Source organism: Pyrus communis, chromosome 16 (assembly GCF_963583255.1).
Source record: "Pyrus communis chromosome 16, drPyrComm1.1, whole genome shotgun sequence".
Classification (NCBI taxonomy): domain Eukaryota; kingdom Viridiplantae; phylum Streptophyta; class Magnoliopsida; order Rosales; family Rosaceae; genus Pyrus; species Pyrus communis.
Window position 1 is genome coordinate 7057204 of NC_084818.1, and position 17542 is coordinate 7074745.

The 17542-nt window shown below is 38.1% G+C and overlaps 1 protein-coding gene across 1 annotated transcript; it reads right to left on the bottom strand.

The window, feature by feature from the left end:
- Nucleotides 1-2902: 2902 nt before the first annotated feature.
- LOC137720700 (uncharacterized) lies at nucleotides 2903-9949 on the bottom strand. The gene is made up of 4 exons (XM_068459802.1): nucleotides 9779-9949; nucleotides 8614-8832; nucleotides 5970-8515; nucleotides 2903-5867 (listed from the first exon to the last, which is right to left on the bottom strand). Exons 2-4 carry the CDS (start codon nucleotides 8635-8637, stop codon nucleotides 4550-4552), a joined length of 3888 nt encoding a protein of 1295 aa, XP_068315903.1. The 5' UTR covers nucleotides 8638-8832; nucleotides 9779-9949; the 3' UTR covers nucleotides 2903-4549.
- Nucleotides 9950-17542: the final 7593 nt, after the last annotated feature.

The window sequence follows — 17542 nt, forward strand, 5'->3', positions numbered from 1 at the left end:
ATGCACGTGTCTTACTCAATTCAAAATATAATATGAAAAAAATTTGTTGACGCCTCCTCCCCTGATCCCTTGCGGCTCTCCGATTCTCCCTCGCATTTTTATTGGCAACAAGAGAGGTTAGTGATCTTACCGGTCTCGCCTGTTGGTGTTAGGGAAAAAGGAGATTTCATTACTTGGTCGCTAGTGGTGGAGGGAGAGGGTGTGCTTGTTGGAATATGATTTATAATGACATGGTTTTTTTTCACAATGAGTGTAATCATGTATGTGTGAAGGATTGAAACTACACCGTAACATTGGTGTACTAATACGAAGAAGTCTATATTGAAAGAATATGTATGATATAACTGAACAGTTTTATTCTGAATGAGAAATTATAACTTCTCTTGAACATGCATGATTAAGATTGATCATGCTAGTATTCAGTTTTTCCTCAAGGCTTTATGAGGATGAGAGTGAGAATTTTTCATATTTTCACTCGACTTATATCCATTTGTCATGAACATTTTTTCACTAATAGGCGTGTGGGAATAATAGTACCCAAAGAATTTTTTTTAATTACAATAGGGATAGGGTTGCCCTTATTAATAACCGTTATTAACTTTGTTTCGTTAAGTAAACATGGATCATAAAATATTGTAAAAGGATTTAAAATAGTCCGCATAAGCATAACAAAGATATGTGAGAAAGGTTTACGAATTTCTTCTACATGTCTTTGTAATGGTTATATGGTGCATTTAATTTTTTTGATCCATTCCTTAAGGCTTTTTAGCCAAAATGGTCTATGAGATTTGCATAACTCATCGCTTTGGTCCCTGAGATTAAAAATCAATAGAAATGGTCATGCAATTGTCCACCATCCATTATTTTGGTTATTCCGTTAAAAACTCGGTTAAGTGTCCCGAAGCTCTTGATCGAAAGTTTGGACAATTTTCAAACCTTTATAACTCAATCGTTTCTTAACCAAATTTGACCCATAATAAATCAAAATAAAGATATTAAAGTGTAGAACAAGATTATACCTATTTGGAAGCCCAATGGTTGCCGGAAATGGCCAGAAAATAGCCCGAAAGGTGACTGGTCCGCGGGAAAACTGGAAAACTCATTGGAAACTAGGTAAACTTTAAACGTTCATAACTTCTTCAAAAGCTAAAATCATACTTCTCAATGAGACGAAGAGCATGGTACCTTTCTCGACGGCTAAATCGCCGTGTTTTGGCCGAAAAATGGCTCAAAAGTGGTTGTCTTGGTCTCGAGTTAGCCACTTCCAAACCGTTTTCCAACCAAAACACTGCGAATTAGCCATTGAGAAAGGGACCATTCTCTTCGTCTCATTGATAAGTATGATTTTCATTTTTGAATCACTTGATTTCGTTGAGTATTGAAGAAGTTATGAACGTTTAAAGTTTACCTAATTTCCGATGAGTTTTACAGTTTTCCCACGGACCAATACCTTTCAGGCTATTTTCTGGCCATCTCCGGCAACCATTGGGCTTCCAAATAGGTATAATCTTATTCTACACTTTCCTATCTTCATTTTGTTATATTACGGGTCGAATTTAGTTAAGAAACGATTGAGTTACGAAGCTTTGAAAATTGCCCAAACTTTTGGCTAAGAACTCTGGGACACTTAACGGAATTTTTAACAGAATGACCAAAATAATGGATGGTGGACAATCTCATGGACCATTTCTATTGATTTTCAATCTCAATGACCAAAGTGATGAGTTATGTAAATCTCAGAGACCATTTTAGCTAAAAAGTCATTCCTTAATATCTTGACATCAATAATTAAGATTTGAAATTCTTTACTCAAACATAGTCCAAGTGTAATTGTAAGCGTGTTACTGATAAATTTCGAAAAGTTGGTGTTTTTGGCAAGCAGTGAATTGCTATGACAAATATGGTCTTCTTCTTCAACTTATCGTGTCCCATGTTCAAAATTAATGATGAATTAGATTGTACTTGTTTTTTCTCCTCCGGTCAAAACTTGAATTCTAGGGATGTGACAATCAGAATGGGAGAGCTCAATGGACTATGTTAGTGAAAGTACTAGCCCAAAGATATCTAATAGTTCGGATACAAATGTAACCTCAATAAAGAGAATTGCTATTAACACTATTATAAAATGACCGTACACGCCTCTTTAGTAATAAAAACAAATGCGTAAATGATTTTTTATTTTTCTGGGTGAAAATAATAATTTATTTTTCAAGTTTTTTTCCTTTTTTGGAGGGCAAAATAAATAAAATTTTGGATTAACAAAAAAAAAGACTAAGAAGGAAGACATGGTTGAAGTTTGATTACAGTCTCTCACATTGGCTATAGGACCAAATGAACCCCATGGAATTTTCCAATAAAAAGAACATTTCCGTGTTTTTGCTTAGATTTTTAATTTTGGTAGTCTTTAATTTAACCAAGTTTATTTTTGTAATAATATTGACGATTTTCATATAATTCCTGTTTGGAAAGGGAAGAAGCACATGAGAAGTGCTTCTCTATAAAATCACTTGAAAATGACTTGATTTTATACAAATACACCTCTAATGTGCTTCTCAAGGTGATTTTACAAAAAACACACATCTTATGTATTTCTCCGCAAAAGTGATTATGAGAATTTGACAAGGCGCGTACCAAATGAGCAAAAATTTAGGAAGTTTTAACGAAAAACTCCTGCTACTGTTCACTTTAACGAAAAACCACATTTTTACTTTAAAAAACCAATCATGGTACTATTCATTTACAACACTTTTTTGTTATTTTTCTTAAAACTCAAAGTTTTCAACCCCTTTTCATTAGTTTTCTTAAAATTTATCCTTTACAATAAGTCAAGTTAGAGTGCCCACTTTGTATTGCACTTGAATCATTGATCTTGTCAAACAATGCTAGTTTTTTACAATTTCAATAAAAATATCAAATAAGCTTGCATTAATCCAAAATTAATCTTGATCATGTCACATTCAAAATGTTTAATCTTGATCACATCACATCCATATGCAAACAAGGTTGTCATTTTCTGGCATTCAACGATGTAAATACCAACAGAAAATTGGAAATCAACTCAGTAAAATTCCATAAATGCCCCCACTCATAAAAGTAATTCCATTCCATGCCACAAGTGAAATGCGCAGTCAAAATTGTAAATTCACTTCACCCCCCCCTACTCGTCTGCAACCTCCACTTATTAATAGATTTTTAGGTTTTATTTAGATGCAGAGGGCAGTTCCGAGTCTTACGACGAGTTTGGCCGGCAACCGGGTCTTACAGCAAGTTTGGCCGGCAACCGGATCCAACTTCTCAACCTTGCTGCTGATCTAATGAGGAAGGAAAGTAGCACAAGAAACACATAAGCAGCAATTCTACCTCAATACCTCCACTAGTTCTAAGACTAGTTCTAAGACTTCCCGACACCTCCATTGCCCAGACACTCAAAAACCAACTTACTTTTTCCAGTTTTGAGAAATCTCAATGTATTAAATTTCCAGGGGATAACTGTCTCCACAACGTAACCGATTATACACCCAACATTTCCCCGTTTTGTGGCTGATTCCAGTTGGGATTTAACTGCGCATAAGAAGCGCACAAAGCGTTGCATGACAACTCCAGGAAGTTCAGACAAATATGTTTCTAAGTTCCCTAATAGCATGTCAGCTACCCACCATTCAAGAAAAGAAGGAACAGATCAACAGATATAAACAACCTCCTACACAGCATTATTCACCTGTGGACTTCAGTACTAGTAAGCTTAGCAGCCGATCCAGAACTTGCCGACAAAGCCCCGTTCCATTATTCATACATAAGAAGTAATGGAGCAAACTTCTCATTCACATCAGTTTCCAACATTTCTGCATATCATTATTCATTACAACCTCCAACCAATAAGATGTTCTATACTGAAAGCGTGTACAAGATCTGCTTCTCTGCCGATTGCTGCAGGTCGCATAACCAGGAACGAAGAAAATTTTCGAACCTAAGATCAAACTGTACCGATGGGCTTCTCATCTGAGGTCACACAAGGTGCGACAGGAAGATGGACGTGAAGAAAGTGATGAGACGCAGTTATAATTGGAGCTTTTGTGGCCTAAATACTAGTTAAGAGTGATGACAGCTCCTAGTAGGATACCTGCCCTCGCTCACCAAGCATCAAAACCAATGCAGAAACATAACTCAGAAACTAAGGAGAATCTTCACATAAGCGTTTAAATGGCTAACTCAACGATAATGACCTTGATGTGCAACCGAGACCTATGGCAACTATAAATACTGCTAATGAAATTTAGGCACTACATGTAAAACCCATAATTACTGTAATATGAGCATCGAGAAGAACTAACCAGTAACCACCATAGTACCAGATGCAAACTATTTACATGGGAGACAATTAAGCAAGGCTGTATTTGCATCCAGTCCTGAAACCACAGAACATCATATGCAAACAGATTGGCATCTTGTTTTGATGCTTTGAGTCAATAGAATGTCCCTGAAAAGTGACTATTCTGTGTGCCAGACATGAACAACCAATCTCGAATTCAAGGTCATGGCAGAAGCAAACTCAAAATCTTTTTCTCTTCACTTGTGACGTATCATCAAACACATCATCATGCCAAGGCTGTTCACCATGTCTGCAATTAGCTTCTTGGTCTTCGATCCCTCTCATTCTTCTAGGAGCATTTCCTGGCCGATTCTTAATCCTTCTATCAAAGTCCCTTTCCCTCAAATTGCCTCTTTCTTGAAACTCGGTATTATCATCTGGGCAGAACCTCAAAGGCCTAGGGCCATCCTCTCCGTTAAGATGAAATGTCTCACTACCAACACCATTATAAGGTCTAAATGAACGGACGGGTCCACGTCTCTCAGCAAATCTTCTTCTATCATCACCACTTCCATCACCACCAAACTCATGCAAACGGCTAGAATGCATGGGGCCCCCAAAGTAATCGCCATTATTTGGCCTCTCTCGAGGATCCATGACATCATATCTCCTGTTTCTGACTAAACTCCGGCTCGAAGGACTCCCATTGGGAATAACAGACCTTGGAGGGCCATGGTCTCTTCCAGGATCCATATTCCTCAAATCATTTGACGGATTCCTTCTAACCACCATCTCTCCGGGAAAACATGGGTCATCAGGGGATCTAAACCTCTCCATCCTGTAAACTGGTGGAGACCTTCGATGAGTCAGTTCTCTAGGCCCACCAAATCCATCTGGGGATCTTCTTCTAGGAGAAGACCATGGCCCAGGAGAGCGAGTCCTGGACCTTATTGGCGATTTTGAGCGAACTCTGGGAATCCCTCTCCTCTGTGCAAAAGAAAAGTTCCGATTGCCTCGTCCAAATTGGCCATGCACTCCCTCATATGAAGGTTGGCTACGAGTGAACAGGGGGTCTGCACTATCATCAGGGAAACCCCTCATAAACTTCTCATTATGCCTCATTCCAACCAAATTTGGAGCATCTTCACCGTTGAATCTGGTTGGGCTAACATTTCTTGGATTTCGGCGAGGCATGTAAATGGTGTGCGCTCCAACAGGAGACCGCCTCCTTGAGGGTATACGGTAGTTAAGTGGTCCATCATTTGAAAGCTTCCTTCCTCCACGACCTGCACCATAAAATGCACTATCTGGAGGCATATTGTAAGTGTTATATTCAAGGTCAGCATCAGAAACATCAGGTGCATATTTATGTCTGGGGACACGATAGTTTGTTTGATTATTATAAAGCTCCGACGCATAGTTACGATCAGAACCCCAATCGCCACGACTATGCATCCTCCCTCTACCACGTCCAGAACCTAATCTAGGATATCTCAGTGATTGATCTTGGTATCGCTCCCTTGAAAATCCCAGGTTTCTGTGAACATACGGTTCACCTCTGGAAAAAATGGCAAAAAGGAAGAAGTTTTAGATTAGAATACAACTATTAACCCTCAAAATCAAATAAAAGTCAAAATACAAAACAAGGGAAAATAATCACCTCCCTCGAGAATGTATATTATCTTCCTCCATTTCTACATCAGTTAATATTTCTCTTCCAACCCTTGACGGCAAAGGCTGTCCCGAAATAGATATTGATTTACTCGGAGAAACAGTTGAAGATCGAGGCAAAGTTATTATCCTGCTCCGTTGTCCTCCATAACTGGTATCCTTGGCAGCATTATCACCACTACTGGATGTTTTGGGCAAATTTGAGTCACCCATTGGTGCCAGGTCAGTGTTATTTACATTCAGCTCTATACCCTGACCACTTTCCACTTCGGTTCCTTGATTTCCATTAATGACTTGCTCGGAGAACTCTGCATCCTGACATTTCTGGGCATCCATCTTCACTGCTTGATCATCAGGTTCTGTTGACCCTTCCACACCAGCTCCGCTTGTTAGATTTTCAACAGCTAATGGTTCTTCATGCAAACTCATATCTTCATCAGAGCCCGTATCAGATTTATCATTACGAACTACCTGGAAAGATTCTTTATAATTATTGTTACTTGTTTCAGCAAGATTGTCTTTGTTGTCTTTTGCCTCATTATAGAATGATGTAGGCTGAACATTGTTAATAGGTGCCACAAGCTCTGTCCTTTTATTATCAAAATCATCATTATCGTCATGTTCCACTTCTCTTGCCTTACAAATAGGTTCCTCTACCGCAGTAAGCTCAACTGACTCTTGGACTTCACCATCTTCATAATCATCACGTTTACCATCTTGTTCAGTATCCATGGTTGTATCCAAAGCATGAGCACCATCTGATTCACAATCAGAACCATAAGAATCTTCCAGCATATCTGCAGATATATTAATCTTTTCCTCATCACTGGCAGAACCCTCACCACTTCCCCGTGAATCAAGTGACTGATCATTCATAAACTTCAATTTACAACTCTCGCTGTCAACATTACCATCTTCTGTTCGCGTATTGTTTCCCTTAGTATCAGGACCCTGAGATACAGCAACCTGATCTTTGCTTTGACAAGCTTCCATAGGCGCATATGCAATAACGTTTCCAGAATGCTTTATCACATCCCTGCTCATAGTCAACTCCGTTGAACAAGGATTTCCAACACGGCAAGACACCTCTGAAGTCATAGGCAATGCCATGTCACAAGAACGATTATCCAGACCTTGTATCAAATGTTTATCCAGTTGAACTGAGGTGCCTTCAATTGACTTGATGGTTTCTTGAGTATCCACATGAGTTGGTTCAGATTTTATGGGTCTAGCATCGACTGAATGTTGGGTGCTCGTATTTGAAGACTTAACAGCTCCAAGATTCCCCTGCTCAACGACTCCACACTTCACTGCTCTACTACTATCTACTAATCCTGTGTTACTGGGTTTAGATACGTTAACATCCAGTTTGACACCCTCATCAAATGGTTCTGATTTCACAGTTTTATGATTACCCAAGTTCAAATTTCTAATTGGCCCAAACAATCTAGGTACGTTTGTAGCAGATATCACCCTATGTAAATCCAGTTTACTGGACGAACTAGAAGGGTTTTGGCACTGGTTTAACTGCAAGCAAGATGAACTAAGGCGCAAAAGAAGGGAGTCACTGGACTTGTACTGGTTAGCAAGTGTGGATGAGACGGGCTCATTACCTCTGTTCTGAGTCTGAACAATGGACAGTTCTTCTTTGTTAACACCAGCTCCAACTAACCCAGTTGTGCAATTCACCCCACCAGTTGCATTACTCCCATAAAAGGATACGGAAGAATCGCTAACAGTATCTGTCCATGCATCCATCGGTGTATTCAAATCCCAGTTTGCTCGACATGCACTCATATCAGCACCAAGGGAATTCAAACCTTTAGCACTACTTTCGCATTGGCTGCTGGTTTTTTCTTTACTTAAAGACAAATCCAGTGACATAGGCTCCAAGTTACCCTGATTCCGGTAACTCCTGTCATCACCAATAACCCGTCCTGTCAACGCTGGAGCAAGATGTTCCCTTAAACCTAATAATAATTCAGTACTCTCAGCAACAGCAGGCACTTCTTCTTTGCACTTCACTTCTACTTTACTTCGGCTCTGCAAAATCTCCTTACCTACATTAGATGCAAGAGCTTCATTTGATGCTAAAGTCAATTCACTTTTCCTTAAAGTCAACTCAGGTGTAGGATTATCAGACAAGACAAGCTTCCCTTTCCTCTGCATGTCATCCAAAGAACTCGAGTGAATCCTGAGGCTAGGTTCTTCAAGTTTGACTCTAAAGATATTATCATTTCCTCGGGCCACACTAACATTTGCAACGTCAGAGTTTCCTTTTCCATAATCGGATTCAGGAATCTTGTTTGCATCAGAAAGTCCAGAACTGGTGATACTAACATATGAAGGAGTCGACCCCCGAGATTCCTCCTGTACTGAATCAATTTTTGCTGGAAAAGAAGATAGTTCTTCTTTCGGAAACAAAATTGGTTCTTCAGGAGGAGGTGAAGGAGGCCTCATGAAAAACCTCCTTTTCTTGATAGGAACACCTGCACTATAATCACTAGATTTCCGGGTGACGGGTTTAACCCCAGTCTGCCAACAAAAGATTTAATTGATCAATATTCAGAAAAACAATAAATTTAAAGGAGACTCTGATCTCAGTTAGCAGTTTTCAGAAAGGAAATAAACACCTCTTCATTTCCCGAAACCGGCATGATTCCAAGATTTTGCAATCTTATATTACCCCTTCTCGTCTATAAATCAAAGTCAATAGCAACTAGCAGGACCCTGAATTCGTTCTGAAGTCACTATCAAGACCACCACTATGATAATTATGCAGCTACACTATTTTTCTAAAAACCAAATTTAGTTAGCTAATCCGTCCGTGCAATTTCTCCAATTTCAATATCCTGCACACAAACAAAACAAAAATCAAAGCTATACATTAGCAAGCGAACCCAATAGCACATGTAAACGAACTCGAAGATAAAACAGCAAACTCTAAGTCAACGAAATAGACTAATCGGGAAAGTACGATATACAGACTTCAAAGTAACAATTCACACATATCTGTAGACAAGTAAAGAACGCATCATGGCTGATCGGCAAATTGAAAAACGAAAAGTGGGGAAAAAAAAAAAAATTTACATATTGTGTGAACAGATGCAATTATGCAATATGACTTGCAAAATAATACTAACAAATATATATAGATATAATATGAAAACTATACTCAAACCAATTTGCCAACTCTAAGATCATTTTCTAGAATAATTAAGTAACCAAGCAACAATCTAAACACCAAATTAAAACCCTAATAGATCCAACAAAACAGAAGCACTTTTCCCAAAAGCATAAGCAGAAACAGAGACCCTTTATCCGTGCTGTTTATTCTGTAATAAATAACCCAAAAAACGAATTTCTAGTAGTGTTTCAATTCAAAGCGTTACGATTCAAACGAAACAAGTCCGGACGATCCATATAAAAAGAGAAAGTTTACGGCTTAATAAATAAGCACTTTCACTCTGATCGAAAAAACAATCAAACATTTTCCAAAAGCCAAAAACAGCCAATGAAACCCCCCAATCAAACATTTTCCAAAAGCCAAAAACAGCCAATGAAACCGATGTGGGGGGGGGGGGGGGGGGCGGTGGGGGTGGGGGTGGTGGGTGGGGTCAACCAGATCTACTAAATTCGACGGAAACGAAATCAAAATAAGCGAAATTGAAATCAGTCCAGAAGCTTCCAGCAAAATACCCGAAATCGAAGTTCTGAATTCAAATCGCAAACGCGTTGACGAAAGTAACGAAATCCGATCGAAGGTACGAAAGTTGCAGGAAATTGAGGAGGAATTACCTGCTGGGAGAGAGTTTGAAGGAGCTCTGGCTTGCTCAAAGGTGTGAAAGTTGCAGGAAATTGAGGAGGAGGTGGTTGAAGATTGAGAGAGAAAAGCAAGGGAGGGAGAGAGGGAAAGGGGGGAGAAAAAGTGAGAGAGAGAGGGAAAAAGAGAGGAAGGAGAGAATCTAATCAAATCCAAGGTGGTGGCTTCCCACTACGTTCCATTATATCGTCAGCCGCCTAGGGTTTGCGCTTTCTTTCTATAATTGCGGTCTTACTGTATGTAAATTCATTCAATTTATGCGTACACTATTTGGTCACACGTCACTGTTCGATCAGCTGGTTTAAACGGTGTGTCGAATTTTATCTCGAATTGTTTTGTTTAATATCACTGTTCGTCTACTCTTTTTACACACAAATTCTTCAAAGAAGACAGTATAACGTTGAACTGCAACGAATTCAGTCCAAAACTCATAAATTTGAGTTGCATGTGGATACAAGTCGGGTCTAGTTATAACAATGTCTTTGTTTTATTGCAATTAAACTAATTGATCTAACCATATTTTCTCGATGCTTTTTTACAGACATCCTTAGCTGAAGAAGTGTGCTACATTCGGAATTCAATGTAACACTTGTAAATTAAAGTTGTTTAAAATGTGAAAAGAAAAAACTAAACACTCGCCATCACATTGTTTGGATCGAACCTTGCACTGAGATGCTCCGCAACTTGCCGCCCTTGTTGTCATCTTTCGGTTGCCCTTTCCCGCAAGCTTTGTTATGAATTTCCAACTTTTTACCGAATACTTTGCCTTTTTCATTTTTTGTTTGCTTTAGCTCTTTTTACACGCCAAATAAAATAATAAAGCATTGACCTTTTGTTTGTGTTTACAATTAATTTAATTAGATGCTTTAATTTGGTTTTTAAAATTAATACGGTGTAACCAAAGGTGATTATGACAACAATAAACAAAAAAATATAGAAGGTCTATCATTTGACAATAACAATGAACAAAAAAAAATGTGGAAGGTCTTAAGTTTGATGTTTATAGCTAGTGAATTTGTTTGACTGTAGCCACGAGTAGACTAAAACTCCCCATAGTCTCCCGTAAAAGGTGAATAACTGTGACTTGTCACCATTTATCTTCCTTTTTAAGAGAGAAAAAAAAAAGTTGACTATGACTCGATTGGTTCCGGTTGTTTTAGGTGGCATTTTCTTCCAAGTTTGGTACAATGTCATTGTTTCCAAAATTTTCAGTCGATATAAACATCATGTAGTACAAACTTATAAATAATATTTATCATACTAATAAAAAATATAGATAGTAAACAATATTTTTAATACACATCTACAATGTGACGATGAATTTTTTTTTTTTTCAATTCCGCAAATTACTGCTAGCACAGGTAGAATAGCTTGATAATTTTTATATTTTTATAAAAGCTAAACGGTAAGAAATATTAGAGAAGATTAGTTTAATTACTCAAATCAATATTTGGAAAAGTCAAATTAAGAAGGAGAAGCTCCGTTTTAAACAAAGATTAAATCATGTTGAACACTTGCAACTTGCACTAATTGTTTCTCAAAATTGGGACCCATTACCTCAATTATTCATCGAACAAGTCACGAGTCACTTTCCAGCTTACCATTACCTCAATTATTCATCGAACAGACAATTCAAAGCTGGACGCACGGTACCTATCCCTGACGACCCGGCTTTTCTGTTCTTCTAGTTTTTATACACTCTTATTCTTATCTATTTTGCATCGTCATGGTTAAATCAAATCAATATTTTATATTAAATTTTTTATAAAGATAATAAGATAAAAAGCAATAGTGATATAAATTGTTAACGTGACTTAATCGTGACAGCACAAATAGAAGAAGATAAAAATGTATAAGAACTAGAAGAACTGAGAAGCCGGTTCTTGTCAAGGCTGTCGTCAAGGCTATTCCGACTTAACCGATGAATTGCTTTCTTTTTCTCATGACCATTTGCAAGGAAATCGATGCCATGACAGCTAACTTTTGGTGGGGCCAAAATGACAACGAGCGTAGGATGCATTGGTGAGGAAATGGGAGTTGTGCCTTTATAGAATTTGGGCTTCTTCCTCTTCTTCAATATTGCTTGGCGTTTTGGGCCCAAATTCTAAAAGGTATCTATTTTCCGACGGGTGACGCCTTATCTGCTAAGAAGGGATCTCGTGCCTCCTCCTGGGCCTGGAGTAACATTTTGGAGGGCCAAGCTCTTATTGTGGAGGGCGCCCGTTGGTTGGTAGGCGATGGCTGTTCAGTTAATGTTTTGGCAGGATAAGTGGCTACACTCCTCGGCGGACGGAATCCTCCAATCCTGCCGATACTCCATCGCTTGCATGTGATTTCATTGATGTCACCACTAGGAGTTGGAATTTAGGTACTCTTCGAGGTTTCTTACGTCTGGAAGAAGTAGCTGCAATTGAATCTTTGGTTATTGGGGGTCTCGACTGTCGGGATCGTCTTATATGGCCCTGGACGAAAAACGGCGCTTACTCTGTTAAGTCCGGTTATGCTTTCTGTCATATCACAAAGACCATGATCGAGCTTTCCTCCCGGACGGTTGCCTAACAGTCTCATCAAATCCCTGCTGACTTTTGGAAGCATATCTGGAAGATCAATACCCTCCCAAAGATCAGGTTCTTCATATGGCGCATTGGAAATAACTGTCTTCCAACTGTCTGCTCTGTTCAAACGAAGGATCCGCACCAATCCCACGTGCCCGTTTTGTAAGCAGCATCCGGAAACTGTTGAACATCTCCTCTTCCTTTGCCCTTGGACAAGTGGAGTTTGGTTCTCCTGTGCCTCAAACTACCGTATTAACCCACAATATATTACTACTTTTGATCAATGGTTCTTGACTATCAAGGAGGAGGTGGGGAATGACAAGGATCTCTACTCTTGGGTCCTCTCTCCGGTGTCCTCATGGAAAACGCGGTGCCACTGCAGCTTCAACGGCTTGCTCCCCTCTACAGGGGAGACTGCCTTTCGCTCGCCAACCAAGCTGCTACCGAATTCTTGGGGACTTCTCACGGGCACGGGTTGTTGTCACCGCACGTTCCTACAACTCCTGATGCCGACTCTATGATCTGGTCTCCTCCCCCTCCCAATGTTTTGAAGATTAATTGTGATGGGTCATGGTCTAAGGTGAATAAATGTATGGGTCTGGGAGTGGTCGTTAGGAATGCGGCTGGCTCCCTTTTGCAATGACACTAAAGCACAATTCACACTATTCACTCAACTTGTCTCTTGTAACTGTCGCACATTCACGCGAAGCAAAAGATTTGTAATTGAGTTGGTTGAAAGTATTGCACATACTATCGTACTCGAAATCTTGATTTCAATTTCCCTTTCCCTCGAAATCAATTATATAAGAATGACATTATCAATAGAAAATATATAGATACACTACTAAGTTTTTAATATTTCAAGCTCAATCTTCAACGTACATCTACATATCAGTGCAATAATCATACGAAGAGGTTTGTGCGGATCCAATGCACTTCCTTTTTTGTTCCACAAGAATTAAGATCAAACGAAATTTCTCTTTCTACTGAAGGAAGATATAAAAATTGCTCAATTAAATCTTGCATATAAATTATTGCAATTGAAACAAATGTGAGGGAGTGATTTAGTAAGTAAATATATATACATATATATATATATATAATAAACATAATCTTGCTTGCATACAAATTATTGCAATTCAAACACATGTGAGGGAGTGTGATTTAGTAAAAAAAATATATAAATATAAACATAACAATTTTTGACCAAACACCACCATTTCATTCAACTCCATTCCAATGCCTAACACACATAGGAAACTTAGTCCATAACCACTTTCCATTGCGACTTACAAGAACACTAACAGGTGTTTAACATTCGAAACAAAGTTAAACCACCTAATTAATACGTAATTAAGCACTAAACCCAACCCATCAACCATTTCTTGATTGCAAGACATGAAGAACCCGAACAAACCCTAGCCACCGAACCCATAGAGGGTCCTGCCCTGCCTTTAGAGCGCATAGACCACATCCATGGTGGTCACAATCTTGCGGCGAGTGTGCTCAATGTAAGTCATGTCTCTGATCAAGTTCTCTAAGAAGATCTTAAGCACGCCACGTGTCTCCTCGTAAATCAAGTGGCTTAGTGGACTAACTGATATTAAAACCATAAAATCAAATGATAAAAAAAAGAACATATGATATAAAGAGAAGTTTGGCTTATAAAGGCTTATGTCGACTGAAAATTGGTTTTTCTTTTCTTGAGTGGACTAATTGAAATTTGTACCATAAAGAGATTAAGGACATACCAAAGGTGATATTCATGGAAAATCTCAACGGAAAGTAAGAAAATTGCGGAGATATGGAGTTAATGGGGTTTTTTTTTTTTTTTTTTTATTGATGAAGAAGATCACAATATTTCAGTCATTGATACAAGGGTATTACAAATACATATATGACGAACTTGGTCCCAAAATGGTCCTTGCAAACTAGATCTAAATTTTTTACAATAAAGCATCATTAATCACACAGCAATGAGTAGACATCAAGCACTCGTCTGAGCTCATCGAGAACTTGACTTTTGAGTAAGTAAGAAAATTGCGGAGATATGAAGTTAATGGTGATTTTTTTTTTTTGATGATGAAGATTGCAATATTTCAGTCATTGATAAAAGGGTATTACAAATACATATACGAAGAACTTGGTCCCAAAATGGTCCTTGCAAACTAGATCTAAAAATTTTACAATAGAGCATCGTTAATCACAAGGCAATGAGTAGACATCAAGCACTCGTCTGAGCTCATCGAGAACTTAACTTTTGATAAGTAAGAAAATTGCGGAGATATGGAGTTAATGGTGATTTTTTTTTTTTTATGAAGAAAATTACAATATTTCAGCCATTGATAAAAAGGTATTATACATATATGAAGAACTTGGTCCCAAAATGGTCCTTGCAAACTAGATCTAAAAGTTTTACAATAAAACATCAGTAATTACAAAGCAATGAGTAGACATCAAGCACTTGTCTGAGCTCATCGAGAACTTGACTTTTGAGTAAGAAGCACAAACACTAGATTGCATAGGGTAAATGGTTATTTTCTAACGTGAGTATTTTTGCTCACCACCATAAACTATGGTGTAACGCCCCGGCCCCAAAATATTTATTTTTGGGGATTAATTTTATTGATAGGCCCAAATTAAAATTTTATTTTGTTAACTATCTACAATTACAATTCTCTACTTAAGTTTTATGATTCCACACACTTATTTATGCCCAAAAATTTACTCACCAAAACATAAGGGTAATCTCTTATTTTTCAACATTCCTTACTTAGCTCAATTTCCCAACCAAAGATACTGTCTCGAATTATTTAATCTCACTTATTTTATGATTGCATTTAACGTCTCGTTAGACTACCTATGTATCCTAAACAGGGATCAAGCCATTCGTAGTTCGCCAATTCAATTTCAATTAAAATTCCGAATTTTCTACAAGAGACGAACAATCACCATATAGTTTCAAACAAGTGAACCACACCAAATTCTTATCAAATTTGGTTTCAAAACATCAAAATTAGCTTTAAAATACGGTGTCGGCTCACTAGCCACGCGCCGCCACCTGTGGCCGTTGGTCATCCCGTGTCGCCGGAAAATATCAACTATTTCCAAAAATTACCAAATTTTACAGGTAAATAGATCTCAGTGAGGGGAACAATTTTCATACTTATGGACAAGTCCAATTTGGCTGGAAAACTGCCTTGAACCGCCAGAAACCCTTGAATTTATGTGTGTTCGATTCGACCTCAAACGAACTCTGATGCCCCCAAAATTATTTGGGCTTTGTTCCTAAGCTCAAGAGGGTACTAAAGGTGGTGGTGATTGAGCAAAAACATTTCAAATTTGGTGGATCTACACCTAAGGCCTACGCACCCACCGTGGGTATTTTTCTCAAAATTGAACTCTCCCTCGTCAGTTTAAGTGTAAAAATGGAAGAGGGATCGATCGGTCTTGGAGTGAGGGTCATTTTGGCACCATTGCCGTCATCAACGGTGGCTGGAAACGGAAATTTTGGCTGGGTCAGGTTGGCGAGGCAAGGGAGGGTCCGGTTCTCCCTTTCTTTTCTCCCTCATTTCCCCTCCTTTCTTTCCTTCCTCATTGGTCGGTTCTTCCCTCATTTTCTCTCCTCTCTCTTCTTTCCTTCTCATCATAGCCGTCCATTTCTTTCTTCCCTTTTCTTTTCCTTTCATCTCAGCCACACACGTGGCATATAACATGGCTCCAGATTTTATGGAGCCTTCCAAAGAAGTTTAAAATTACCAATTTATCTCCAACTTTAAACGTTAATAACTTCTTCGTTATCACTCCGTTTCATGAATGGTTTGCGCCCACGCGTTCGTGAGATCGAACTCTATCAAAAATATAAATTGTGACCTCGAATGGTTCATGGATTTTAAATAATAAATTTTCAAACTTCAAACTTCGTACATTATAATAATTTCCGGAATTAAAACTTTAAAAATTTCCCAATTTCTATTTTCATAACCATAAATCGATTTATTTTTTCGATCCTCTCCGCATATTCATATATTTAAATTTTCAAGGTATTACATATGGTGTATACTCACTATATACCTAATCATCTACCACATTTCACTTAACCTTAGTTTTTTTTTTTTTTTTCCAAAATTTAAAAAGTAACATTTAATGTGAAAATTAACTAGAGTTAGGTGAAGTGACACGTTACAGTTGATTAGGTGTATGGTGAGCATACACCTTAATTATGGTGGTGAGCAAAAGTGCTCCATTTTATAATGAATATGATAAAAGGATGAGGAGGAGAGAACTCATTTATTATTCTAAGCGTAAATAATAGGTATAATGATAGGGAGATTCAATTTTTAAATCAAATAATGTGTCACCAATATGAAATAAGCATGTTAATCAACATTAAAGTAATAATCCATTCATCAACATTCATATCAATTAGTTTACAAATTTGATCTCTCTAGCATTACTTAAAAAAGATTATTTATTACTAGTGCACTAAAAACTTGATTGAAATTGAGTAATTATATAGGATACAACATTAACATAAGCAATTAAAACATGAGTTTACAAAATACCTTCTTGGACTATATAGTCCACCTTAACCTTGTAGATAGCTCCACCACTGTATAAGCTACATGCATTAACATAAACCATTAAAACATGAGTTTACAAAATACCTTCTTGGGCTACTGCCCACATTAAAACATTAAGGGTGTGTTTGTTTGGGCTCACTAACTCTCTTTGGACTGGACTGGATTAGCTATTATTGTAGTCCCATGTTTGTTAGGCTGAAGGATTAGGTTTAATGGGATTAAGTCTGACTCACTCCGACTGACTCCCTCACTTAAAGTTCTTATCCAAACCCCCTAAATATCTCAGGACTGCTAAAAACCCCCACATTGCTTCGTATGACTCGTCCAAACCTTGTGCCTCATTCCAACTTATAAGATCTCAATCCTTGAAAGTAAGGATTTTTTTCATCTGGGTTCGGCGATTTGGGGTTTTCCACCATCTGGGTCTTTTGGTATCTCAAATTGCACACATACATACATCGCTCTCTCTCAGAAACACCCTTAATTTTCACTTACCAACCACCCCGCTTCCGCTGATTCTTCCCCCACCAGTTGTGTTCTTTCGCGAGAATTCAATTTTTGACTCTCGTTTTCAGTGGACCATGATTTGAATCTGGTACGC

Bases quoted from the DNA above. Each gene is read 5' to 3' on its own strand.
- LOC137720700 (XM_068459802.1), bottom strand. From the start codon at position 8,637: ATGCCGGTTTCGGGAAATGAAGAG. The intron at 8,516-8,613 runs GTGTTTATTTCC...TTTTGTTGGCAG, and splicing joins CGGTTTCGGGAAATGAAGAG to ACTGGGGTTAAACCCGTCAC. The intron at 5,868-5,969 runs GTGATTATTTTC...CATTTTTTCCAG, and splicing joins AATATACATTCTCGAGGGAG to AGGTGAACCGTATGTTCACA.